The sequence below is a fragment of the Erpetoichthys calabaricus genome, chromosome 10 (assembly GCF_900747795.2).
Source record: "Erpetoichthys calabaricus chromosome 10, fErpCal1.3, whole genome shotgun sequence".
NCBI lineage: Eukaryota > Metazoa > Chordata > Cladistia > Polypteriformes > Polypteridae > Erpetoichthys > Erpetoichthys calabaricus.
In genome coordinates, this window is record NC_041403.2 from 39,223,321 (window position 1) to 39,236,965 (window position 13,645).

The 13,645-nt window shown below is 37.5% G+C and overlaps 1 protein-coding gene across 1 annotated transcript; it reads left to right on the forward strand.

The window, feature by feature from the left end:
• Window positions 1-11,643: 11,643 nt before the first annotated feature.
• On the forward strand, window positions 11,644-12,542 carry LOC127529477 (uncharacterized; the record flags this gene model as incomplete). The annotated part of the gene is given in 2 exon segments (XM_051933220.1): window positions 11,644-12,351; window positions 12,354-12,542. Coding segments are annotated over 2 exon segments (897 nt in total), but the record flags the coding sequence as incomplete, so codon positions are not given.
• Window positions 12,543-13,645: the final 1,103 nt, after the last annotated feature.

Sequence of the window (13,645 nt, forward strand, 5' to 3'; positions counted from 1 at the left end):
ATTTATCTGGTGTACCGACATTTTCGCGCATTTAACGGCTGAAATCTAACGTGGTTTGTGCCCTTCAGAATGAAAACAGTTTGCATTTAACTTTTTAATAAAAAGCGAGCTTTTAAGTCTGAGAAATGACTCTGTAAATGCACACGTTTAATTCTTTATCACTTCAAACAACTGAACTATCCAGAACATTTCAGGCATACATCCAGCATTCAAACTATGTATAAAAAGCACAACTGTTAAAGGAATTCAGCATTTCTTAACTGAAAATGTTCCTTTAATCCTCAACATGTCTCAATGAGTCGTTCTGGTGGTTTTACTTGACATTTTGATATTCTGGTTAATTGTGTTTGCAGTTGAGATGTTCTTTCCTGATTTATACTTGTTTTCTCGTTAATATTTGTTTCGCTGGTGTTAGTGTTCTGATTAGAGATTATTGGTCCTTTGATGTCTTGACGGTTTCTTCTTAGAACAGCTCCTATTACGCAATTCCGTCACATACTGGTCTATTGTTTCTCCGCTTTTCTGGAAACATGTAAAAAACTTGTGCCGCTCAAACGTCACATTGTGCTTTGGGTTGCAATACGTTTCGAATTTTTCAACTATTTTGTTCAATTTCATATTGTCTCCATCTTCTTCAAACTGAAAATTGTTATACACCTCTAGCGCCTTTTCGCCAATTACATGTAGAAGCATAGGCACTTTCATTTTTTCACTTTTCCTATCTGCTTCAATCGCAGCAAGATACAACTCGAATCTCTGTTTAAATCTTTTCCAATTTTCAGCTACATTTCCCTTTAACTGGAGATTTGGTGGGGGCTGTAACCCTTCCATATTTTTTTCCTCTTTTGCTAGAACGTCTTAGCGCTTTCTGATCACGTTTTCAGGTTACTCACAGACACGAGACTCGTTCAAAAGCTGAACCTCTTCTTCACATTCCTCTTCCAATCCGCCACTTCTGACACCATGTAGTGATCTTGTTAGGTTCGTAGTTTAATCAATACACAGGATTGAAAGATATAATAACTTTTTAATAGACAGACTTTAGAGACATTTACTGTACAAGTTACTAATCGTTCTTTAGTTCACACCCATTCTCCTACTTGCATCGGCATTCACAGGCATTACTAATCATTCTGTAAGTATCCCTTAATAGACCTTACTAATCAACTATCATTACAAAATCCAACGTGGTTTGTGCCCTTCAGAATGAAAACAGTTAGCATTACCTTTTTAATAAAAGGCGAGCTTTTAAGCCTGAGAAATCACCCCGTAAATGCTCACATTTAATTGCACATGTGTTAATATGTATGCTTACATGGTATTAAAAGACACTCAAAAATTAACGTCATTTACCTTCGTTCCCGCGTTTGACTCGTGCTGTAAATCTCTTCCTTGTTTTTAGTTCAAGTGATTACGTAGGAGGCGTGATGACGCGATACGTGACTCCACCTCCTCCATTAGAGTATATGGACAAAAAACAGGTTCCAGTTATGACCATTACACATAGAAATTCGAAATGAAACCTGCCTAATTTTTGTAAGTAAGCTGTAAGGAATGAGCCTGCCAAATTTCAGCCTTCAACCTACACGGGAAGTTGGAGAATTAGTGATGAGTCAGTCAGTGAGGGCTTTGCCTTTTATTAGTATAGATACACACACACACACACACAGTGTATATATATATATATATATATATAAAGGGTGTGTGTTTTTGTTTACTTGATGCTAGTTTGTGGCCATGTTGTGTATTTTGTTTGTGGCTATCGTTCTTTCGGCATATTTTGTGGTTTGAGAAACAGTGGTTCAATGGTTAGCACTGCTGTCTCACAGCTCAGACCACATTTTTGTGTACAACAATCAATCCAGCATATTTGGCAGATGCTTCCATAGTGCCCAAAGATACTTAAAAGACCACTGCACCATCATAATCCACTTAAAACATTTCTCCTTCTCTATTGATTTCAACATTTGGGAATACACAGTTCACCTTTGCAGTGTGCTTAAACACAGGACTACAGTCCACTGACTACTGCCAGTAGTCCCTTCAGGCTTCACCTAGGCATGACTATCAATGTAGTTTTCCTCATCTTTAAGGGTTACTCAAATAAACTAAAGGAAGATAAAGTGTGAACACCTTACAACTTGGTACTGCATGATGCTTAATTTTTCCAGGTGGTTCACTTCTTGCATTGCTTGAAGTATCAGAAGTAAGTCGGAGGATTCTTGGTATGACATTTATTCTTCCAGTCTTCTCTTTAATCATCTCTTTTACTGAGCTTTGAAAGCTAAGCTAGGAGGCTTGGTGTAGTCATCCTGTCTCCAAGACAACTTTGCTTTTGCTTTTTTTTTGTTTTTTTAAATTAAATTTCCTGTGTCTGAGAAGTACTTTCAGAGCTCATATACTTTTTTTCATTATAGTCAGGAGGCTATCGTGATGCTCTTGTGCCATCTTCACATGTACTTTGTGGTTGCTATATTTGCTTTTCTCTTTAAACAAAACAGAAGCAGCATTCCTTTACTTCTCGCCTTACAATATCACAGAACTTTTACACTTTCTACTCAAGCTAATGCTCACAACATTCAGGTAATTCTTAAGAAAATGCCAAAGCATTGACAGAAAAAAATAAATTTTAGGTAGCCAAGTAAAAAACTATTTTAACAAAGTCTGTTTCAGCATAGAAAGGATGAAAGCATCATTGTAAATGGTCCATTTTTTAAATGTTACAAGAAAAGTTAATCTACTTTTAGAAAAGTTTTTGCTTCTTCTTCTAGCATCCTAAAATGAACTGAAATTCCAGAATCATACTCAAACAAATTAAAATGTTAGCCAGTCTATTGAGGTTCCTAGGAAATTATTTAATTGTTGTATTTTTCTGTTATTTTTATTGTCATTTTAACTTTTACATTTAGCCTAGAGAAATTTTACCTCACCATTTTGTGTAATGCCATTTTGTGCTTTGTGTTCCATGGATTGCTGTCACATTATTTATAGCACCTGATGTCTGAAGCAAAAGTCACATTGTTTTCATACTACAACACAAAATTGTTAAAATGGGTGAACAGGTCTTACAAAAAGCCTGGCCCCCAACTCAAGTGACACGCTTTAAGGCCTGCACAGGTCCATAAAGGGGATGGTGCTTTTAATAGTTTAGAATTTTCAAAATATTCAAATCTCTCCTTCAAGTGAGAGGATAACCACAAACCTCTGGCGTAAAATGACAAAAACAAAGTAGCATTCTTTAATTATTAATAGTTCTTAAAGATTTTTTTTTTTCAAATATTCACAACAAATGGCAAGGCAAAGATAAGATAAAAACAAGTTAAAAAGGATTTTCCTAAAAAGGAAAACTAATCCAATTCATAACTCTGAAATCATAAAGACAGAAGCAAAAATAAATAAATAAATAAATAATAGAAAATCCAAACAATACTTAACAGTGCAGAACCAGATCCTCCAACACTCAAAGATCCTCCTAGGTACCTAACTTCTTAGCCTGAATATAAAGGCCAAAGTTGGACAGGGAGTGATTCTAGGATTAAAAAAAGAAAAAAAATAACAGTAAAGAACTTCTTATAATATTGGCTGGACACTCACAATAATATAATAGTCAAAGGAGAGCTGTAGGTGAAAGCATGCAGCTATGGGGTTCTGCAGTCGGCTCTAGCCTGCTTCGAGAGAGAGCTGGAGGCGTTGTTCCTAGGTACAGATAGGAGCGATGTCTTACATGTGTTTGTGGGTGAGCTTTATTGTTCAGGGCAATTGCCAGATGCTTTATATTTTCTTTGCAATCCATTGTTCCCAAAATAAGAGCATGCAGTTTCCAAACATGAATACAACCTTTGCTGGCATAGCTTAAATGGAAATAGCACACCATAACTGTTGACCATTAACTGACTGTCGGACTACCTACCCTGTTTTAATAGCCTACCTGAGTTGTCTCTACTTGTGTCTTCCCATCTCCCTATCAGGTTGATTAAATGGCAGCTCGGTTATATTTGTTTATGGCCTGAATTTACCCGTTTAAATAAAATATCTGTGGAATAAACCCCACAGATTACAGTGGCACACTTTAGCTACAGGGTCCCACTCATAAAGCACACAGACATTAACTGCTAAATAAATATACACAATACCTAAATTCTAAATAATATTTAAACAAAACAATGTTAAATAAAAAAATGAAGTGATAAAGAACAGAAGAAGAAAAATAATTCAAAAACAACAGAAATGACAAAAAATGAAATTTTATATCTGAAACATAACATACAAAACATGTGAAGTCCTTAAAGTATTGCCATTAAAGCTGGTGGCACCCACAAGAAAATGTGTAATCGGTGACTCTCCTGGCAGAAGGAAACCTTGTGAAGTGAAAGCTAAAAGAAAATTCCAAAATTGCTTCTGGTTCTGACTTTTGGAAAAATCTGTAACTTTGAATTTTGTTTTCACATTTTGTTTTTTTGTACTCTGCCTATATTTGGCATGGGATAATAACCTCTGCTTGACTTTTTAACTTTTATTTTTGTTTGCTTGACCCTATTGATTTTCTTTTTTGTAATTTTGTTTTGTAACGTTCATATTTAGATGCAGATGTCAGATCCCATACCACCCATTTGCTTTACATTTGGGGTGACATGGAGGGGTATTGAGGTAGGATGGTAGTGCACCAGTTAGCTATGCTGTGGAGTTTGCATGTGCTAATGCCCACCGTCCCCCAACTCCAGTCTCCAAAAGAAAAAGACACATATTAGAATAACCAGTTGCAATTGTGTTTAGCTGTTTGACAATACAAAATACATCCTTAACCATTTGTGTGCTTTGTAAATGTTGTTGGAAAATATTTCCTGGCTAAAAGGTTTAGTACTTTTTTGTAAGGGACACAGACACCATTTCCTAAATTTAGGATTGCTTTACATCTCTCTCCCTTCATTTACTGGTCATGTAACTTAGTTTCCTATTTATGCTGTGCCCTGATTTTTCCAGAAACATCTATTTAACAGACAGCACCCTCTAACGACACCCAGAGACCCCAACAGGGTGCACTTTTGGACTCGAGTGTCCAAATTGACACACCTTGAGAGGACCATTGCCACCTGTTGTATGGGTGATGGGCCTGCTCCTGGAATCCGGCTTCTTCTGGTCCATCCTTTATATTCCTTTGGCCGGGCAAGAAGTTGTTACAGAATGCCCGTCTTTCCTCCAAGGCACATACAGTATCTACATTGTCACTTATCACATCACTTACCACCTTGTAAAAAATTGTTATAGAAACTAAAATTATACGGAAATGTAAGATTGCCAAAAATAAATTATGAAATTAACATATACTGTTTGTGTGTGTGCGTGTTTATATATGGCTGCTTGTATAATATCTTTTAAATTAATGTGGTGCTCCTATTCTGATATTCTGTTCAGCAAGCGGGCCATCATTGCTAAATAAGCCTAACTAATAATATGGAAGTGATTTACATACTTTGATGAGTAAGGATTTTGGTTAATTATCAGAATGTGCGTTGGATTTAATCTATGATGGGATTTTTCTCTGGTCAAATTACAAACTAATCAATTCCTTTAGTAAAGCTAAAGGGACTGGCAGTTCTCTGCTTTTCAGTAGTAGATTCCTGTTCTCTCAACAAATTGGTATACATTGGCAGAGAACACGCATATTGTGTCAGTAGGGGAACATTAGGCAGAGACGTCTCTGTTTATTTGAAAACAAAAAAATCATTTTCTAATTAAAGAATGAAAGTTGCATGCAGTTCAGCACATGTTTCCCCATGGACTATTTTAACATATTCATTGATTTTTTTTTTTTTATTTTTAGGAAAAGAAGCATTTTGTAACCTAGCTCAAAATGCATAGAAAATGTTCCCAGAAACTCAAGCCCTGCCTTAAATACATTTCCACACTTCACTGCTTGACACTAAATAAAAAAGCGAGAACTTGGCTGGTCTGTGCACAAGCTCTATCATTTATCTTTTGCAAATGGAATGTATAAGAGCAAACTGAGAGTTTTCACATCTCTTAATAAAATATATCTAAATAACATAAATCAGAATCTGCTTGAGATAATTTAATGAGTTCCTGGTGATCCTACTATTTAAAGGAGAAATCAGCCAGAGCTACTAATTCTTTGTAGTTTTATTAAAAACATTGAATTCAATTTTTTTACCTAAAATAACCAATGATGAGAATCAGCACTTTAACACTCTCAATTGATTGATCATTAAATAATTAGAAAAGGTTCATATAAGTGACATGGTCAGAATCTCAGTGAACCAAATCCATCATTATGTTAACGTTTTATGGCAGTGAATTTTTTTACATTTATATTTATTTGTTTGCATACACTTTTATTCAAAAGTGACTTAAAGCATAATCGAGTAAACATCAGTTTGGGGAACTGTTTAGGAACAGGTTTTATGGGACAAGTTTACAAAATGGACCATCCCAAATGAAGAACTCAGAACAAAATGCAGGCCACTTACAATTCCTAGGTTAGAAAAACCAAACAGTAAATATCAGTTAGACAGGAATTCACCAGGCAAAAGTCTTCAAACACTTAAAACACATTGAGGGGGTCTGAAGTTTGAATGGAGATGGGCAGCTTGTTCCACCAGCTACAAGCTACGCATGAAATGTATGTGGACTGAGATGATACAACAAGAAGGTGGTATCACTAGATACCATTCATTAGCAGACCTGAACGAGTGAGAAGACGCATAATGTAGGACCTCACAAGTGTCTCCATATATATATATATATATATATATATAAATAAATATATATACTACTTGCTTCGCTTGCCCATCACCCAACCTCTCTCTCTGGGGGCATGTTTCAGGCTCACCACTAAGCATTTGTGATGCGGGGGGGGGGGGGGGGGCTGAACGCACACTAAGCTTCTAGCGAGCTGCACGACGATCATTTAAAAGCCTGTACAGCAGCTGCTGCTACCACACTGTGCGATGATTATTTAACACTAGAATTACCAAAGCCTATGAAAAAACTCATAAATCCGGCCCACCTTAAATCCCTTCACACTTCTCTGTCAGCTTCATTTGTCCTGTAAATGTGCCGATAAAGACAAGCAGCAAGCAGCCTTCTATTCCATCCTCCCATCGCCGCAGCATGGCCACAAAGTTCTCCCTGTTCCAGCCTTCATTATCTGGGAGTGAAGTGCTGGAGTTTTAGAATGGAAATAATATATCGTTATTTGGAACGCATGCATTTCATGTGTGTTCCGTTTCTACAGTAATCTGTGTAAACACATCATTAAAACAGAAACGTTTTTCATATTTTAGTAATAAATGACAAAATGTAGACATAAATTATATAGTGCAAAGATCAAATAAACAATTTCACAAAAGGTTCAAGGATGACGTGACAGTTTACATGGCACAATCCCTGACTTATAATCAAGAGTCCTCCGGTTCGATCCATCCATCCATCCATTTTCCAACCCACTGAATCCGAACACAGGGTCACGGGGGTCTGCTGGAGCCAATCCCAGCCAACACAGGGCACAAGGCAGGAACCAATCCCGGGAAGGGTGCCAACCCACCGCAGGACACACACAAACACACCCACACACCAAGCACACACTAGGGCCAATTTAGAATCGCCAATCCACCTAACCTGCATGTCTTTGGACTGTGGGAGGAAACCAGAGCGCCCGGAGGAAACCCACGCAGACACGGGGAGAACATGCAAACTGCACGCAGGGAGGACCTGGGAAGTGAACCCGGGTCTCCTAACTGCGAGGCAGCAGCGCTACCACTGCGGCACCGTGGCTGCTCCGGTTCGATCCTGACTGCCTCATATATTTACCGTTTTGAGTAGTGAGCTGCTCTTATTGTTAATATTATACAATAAACACATACATTTGCTTTGCGTCTGTAACGCCCGCTGTAAATTTATAGTACTTGTAAAAGTTACCTTTTTTTTTTTTCACTTTTATTCTCTCAGTCATGATCATGATACATACTAATGCCCCCCCACCCAGGGATCTGCCTCTGTTACTTTTTATCTGAAATTGGGAATAACTGTAGATGTGAGTGGTGTTTTGAGACAATCGAACTGGAAAGTCTCTGATCTGGATGGATAAAAGCTGACACACAAACGCTAGTGAATCTGCCTTCTTCCTATCTCATTGTCACTTGAATTTTTTTGTTCAATTTTATTGAGTGGTCCCGCTTACGCTGAATTAGTATGCACCTTATGGTCCATGATGTCATAGCCACACTAACAAAAAACAGAGACATAGGTATATATGATATTTGGAATCATTCACTTTATTACCTGTAGAGTACATTTCAGAAAACATTGTGTCACGGATACAATATTATTTATGTTATTCATATTCATGTGCGTACCTTCTTCTGCTTGTAATCAGTTTTTTTTTCACATGCTGGTACTGGTTGTGCTGCATGCTTCATTAAATACGGTCTGATCTTACAGGTGTTGTATAGAGTGAATCTGCAAGACTGAGAGACTGTTGCAACATGATCAGTGAAGAACAACTGGTCATCGATGACCAAACCAATGTTGTGTAAACACTTGGTGGGTGCTAGTCTTAATTGTCTGAGCTGAATGAAGATGTGGTGCTGAATGAATGGACAAGCTAGAATAACAAGAAGGTCCATCTTTGCCAGGTTGAGCTGGAGATAGTGCTGCTTCATCCAGGTTGCAATATCATTGATTCTAGTTGGTACCATGTGGTCTTCCAGACGGAATGATAAGTACAGCTGTGTATCATCTGAGAAGGTGCATAAAGAGAGCAGGAGAGGAAAAAATATAACTATTTCTTTCTTTTAAAACATACTGTGATGGAAGATCTTTTTTCTTTTGTTTAAATATTATTATTCTGTATGTTAAAATTTTCAAAAAGTTTGACTTGATTAATTTTGTATCAGAGATTTTGATACCTTTCTGTCTTACTTTCCTACTTTTGAAATACTGTATTTTCTAATGAATATTAAGAATTGTTTGTTGTCCAAGCTTTACCATTTTGTGGATTGTAGTTTGTGGGAAGGCTCATTTTGAATACTGGTTCTTAGAAGAGCCAAGACCTTATTTTGGCATTTTGAATTTAGAGCCAGCTGGTTGGAAAGCCTGAGTCTCCATTTCAAATGTTTAGGTCTCATTTTATATTTTGGACATTGAATTTTGACAAAACAGGATTAGAATACTAAAACGTATTTCCCCTCAGAGCCTAAGTATCTAGTGTGTTGGCTTTCCCACTTACATGTATAAAACTACTTTTGTTTCTTTTGTCTCTCATTCTCTCTAGAACATGGTCTTTTTAATCTCCACCTGTTTAGTGTTTGTTCCACTCAGTGTCCCTCTGCGCAGATAACTTTAAATCTCATCCAGGGGTTACTTAATCACTTCTGGATTCACAGGCAGGATTACTTTTTCCCTTGGAAATCTGGCCAGAATTCCCTCTGTCAGCTCCTTGAAGGCCCACCTCCATGAGCCTAAAGGACAAAGTACCTGAGGTAGGCCTCTTATGTTTTCTCCTGGGCCCATGTGTCTTTACTCATTTTGATTCCTGATTCTTCATAAAGAGAGGAACAGGCATCTGCCACAAAAAACCTCCTGTGCAAAAAAATCAGTGGGCTTTTTAGATTTTGGTGTGCTGAATTCATTTTTGACATTGGAATTTCTCTGCCACAAATGTATTCTGTGAAATATCGTTAAATTAAAAAAACAAAAGTTCTTGCTCAGAATATTATTTGAAGTATATTTTGAGTTAAAATATTCTCATTCTTAATATTAGTTCATTTGAATACAACCCAAAATCGAATAATTGCTACGCATTTTTTTGACACAATCGGTATTTTTTCTCACTTCTTATTCATTCAAAATATCCAGGAATTTATATTTAGAAGGTGAGAAAGATGGCTTTTTATTGTCCAAGAGACAAATTTAATGTTTAAATGGTTTTTACAGAAACTTGCCAGGCAGAGTCATTGTCTTGACCATGGGACTCATTTATAATGGTGTGCATAGAATTCACACTAAAACATTGTGTACAGACAAAAGTGGAAATGTATAGATGCACAAAACTGTGTGTAAGCCAACTTCCACACACTTCCACTCCATAAATCCTGGTTAGTGTGAAGTGTAACTTACTGCTGCCCCCCCCCCCCCCCAACTCCTCCCAGAATTACGCCCCTTTGAATATGCAAATCAATATAAATAGCCCCTTACATTCACCATTTTGTGAAAAGACAATGGCAAAAGCACAGGGTAGAGAAAAAACTTCAGCGAATGCGAAGTGGAGGTCATACTCAGTGAACTGGACGCAAGGAAAAATGTACTTTTTGGTGGCTTACACAGTGGTATGAGCAACAAAAGAAAATTGATGGAGTGGCACTCAAAAGTTCAAGTTCAGAAAGTAGTATAGTGCCCAAAATAAAAAAGAAGTGGTCAGATGTCAAACTCGAGGTGAAGAGGCACGTCAAAGCCTACCGTCAGAGTGTCATATGGAAGCATATTAGGTCACAGAGAAAAGAAAAAAAAATAGAGACACAGTGGAAAGAAAAAGTTGAAATGTAGACTTTAATTTAGAAGTTTCCAACTTAATCTCATAGTTTATTTTGTCATTACAGCAGAATCGATGATTCATATTGTATGTGTTCCCCAACCCAGTCATTAATCACTTCATGCTTCTTAAATGGGCTTTCTCTTTCGTAGACAGTAGCGAGCAGGCAGTGATCACCACACAGAATACATTACAGTAATGGTATTACAGCTTTCTGAACATTTTAGAATAGTAAGATTTATAGTTGATATGATTTTCATGATGAAATGCATTAAAGCATGTATTAAACATGAGCTGACGACACATATACGGACTGTTCTTGCCTCTTTCGTCCCAGGATTATTCCTGGCTCCCCCAAGATGCTTGCTGGGACATGCATGAACCCGAATGAAATAATGTAATGCAGCAGTACTATCTCTGTCAAGCGTACCACCCCCCAATTCCTGTCCTTACGTTTTCTTTGTCCATGTAACCCATCTCCACACAGTGAGCTCTGTAATAAATGGAAAACCAGCTGTAAGTTTAGAACACAGATTCTTCAAAACTTTTATGTAACATTGAAAAATCTTCATACTACATGTTTAATTATTCTATCCATCCAGGGTCACACCTGTCCCAGCATGCATCAAGCACGAGACAGGAACAGTCCCTTAATGGGGTGGATTTCATCATAAAAATGATATAAAGTATACATCTTAGTATTCTAATAGCATACAGCTCCAAAAGGATAGCTCTTGGAAATCTAAATCGACTTAGAAGCCAGTCATCATCATATGTAAATATGTGCTCTCTTCCATTGTATTGAATTGATTTATTGTCATTGTGTGGTAAAATGAGATTCAATATACAATTCCTTCATAAACTTGTTTTTCTGTAAATTGATAGAAAAATAATAATATGACAAAAAACAATGAAAAATATACAATATGAAAGCACAATATATTGTACATGTACACATGCTCGCTTGGTGTAGTTCTTACTTATCAAATCGATTCCAATATGTACAGAAATGTGCTGACAGTACTCCATCATTATACACAGAAGTTCAATATGGTGTCCCGCAGGGCTCAGTACTGGGACCTTTACTGTTTTCACTGTACATGCTTCCACTGGGATCTATCATTAGGAAACATAATGTTAATTTTCACTCGTATGCAGATGACACCCAGTTATACCTTTCATTTAAATCAAATGAAGTTTCTCCAATGTTGTCTTTAATTAGTTGTGTTAGTGAATTAAAGAAGTGGATGAATAAGAACTACTTGTCTTTAAATACAGATAAAACAGAGATGTTAATTGTTGGAGGGAATGATGCTGATCATAATAATATTTTGTCATCATTTAACTCAATGGGAATCCCAGTCAATTTTACTGAATCAGCCCGCAATCTAGGAGTTATCTTTGACTCTAGCATGTCATTTAAAGCGCATATTACAAAGTTGTCCAAAACATGTTTCTTCCATCTTAAAAGTGTTAGAAAATTAAGGCGCTGTTTAAATAAACAGGATTCTGAGAAACTAATTCATGCATTTATCTCTAGTAGGATTAACTACTGCAATGCGGTGTTCACTGGATGTTCAAACTGTTCTTTATACAGCCTCCAGTTAATCCAAAATGCGGCTGCAAGAATTATTACAAGAACAAGAAAATACGAACACATAACTCCAGTTCTTAAATCCTTACACTGGCTCCCGGTTAAGTTTAGGGCAGATTTCAAAATCCTTCTTTTAACATATAAAGCATTAAATGGTCGAGGTCCGGCTTACTTGTCTGAACTTATCATGACTTACAAACCAGAGCGCACCAGAGATTAAGATCTCAAGATGCCGGTCTGCTTATGATTCCAAGGATTAATAAAATAACAGTGGGGGGTCGAGCTTTTAGTTACAGGGCCCCTAAACTGTGGAATGGTCTGCCTGCTACTATAAGAGATGCCCCTTCGGTCTCAGCTTTTAAATCCCGGCTGAAGACTCACTACTTCAGTTTAGCATATCCTGACTAGAGCTGCTGATTAACTGTACAGACTGCATCTCTGTTGTTAGTCATTAGCACTTAAACATAAGTAACATGACAGTTATAATTGTATACTAACCCTCACTTATTCTGTTTTTCTTCTCGGTACTCAAATGTGGCACTTGGTGCCATGGCCCACCTGCCAAGTTGTTTTGCCTGCCTAAGGAAAAGTCATCCCAGATGGAGGATCGCAGGAATCGTGGGAGAGAGGGGTCCTTTCATCGGATTGGCTGGCCCAGCACTGTTTCAGCTGTGGAATGGCCAAATGGGGGAGGCAGCTTGAAGGATGAGGTCTCCAGGACTCTATACAAATACAAATCTTATTATGGGATATATCATCTACTGTTAAATTCTACTCTACTTCTAAAATTTATATATTTTTTTTTTTTTTATTTCTTACTATATTGAGAAATTGTTCTGTGTACTGTACTGTATTGTATTGTATTGACCCCCTTCTTTTGACACCCACTGCACGCCCAATCTACCTGGAAAGGGGTCTCTCTTTGAACTGCCTTTCCCAAGGTTTCTTCCATTTTTCCCTACTAGGTTTTTTTGGGAGTTTTTCCTTGTGTTCTTAGAGAGTCAAGGCTGGGGGGCTGTCAAGAGGCAGGGCCTGTTAAAGCCCATTGCGGCACTTCCTGTGTGATTTTGGGCTATACAAAAATAAACTGTATTGTATTGTATTGTACATAGTGGAAATGGTTCATAAAGTGGCTCAGGTTGTGCAGTGTTGTAGTTCAAGTTTATAGTGAGGTAATGGTAGTTCTAAGTACACGCAGTTCTGCCAGGAGTAGTTGATGGACTGATTGAGTGTGTTTATAGCTCCTGGGATTAAACTGTTTCTGAGCCTGGAGGTCTGTGCAGAAAAGACACTGAATTGTTTGCCAGATTAGAGAAATTCAAATAGACTGAGGCGTTGCTGAGTGGAATCCATGCAAATGCTGGTGGCTTTTCTTAGGCAGCATGTGTTATAAATATCCTTAAGGGTTGGAAGCTGTATTCCAATAATCCTCTGCGCTCTTGACACAACCCGCCATATAGCTTTCTGATCAGCTGCTGTGCAGCTATGATAACACACACACGTAC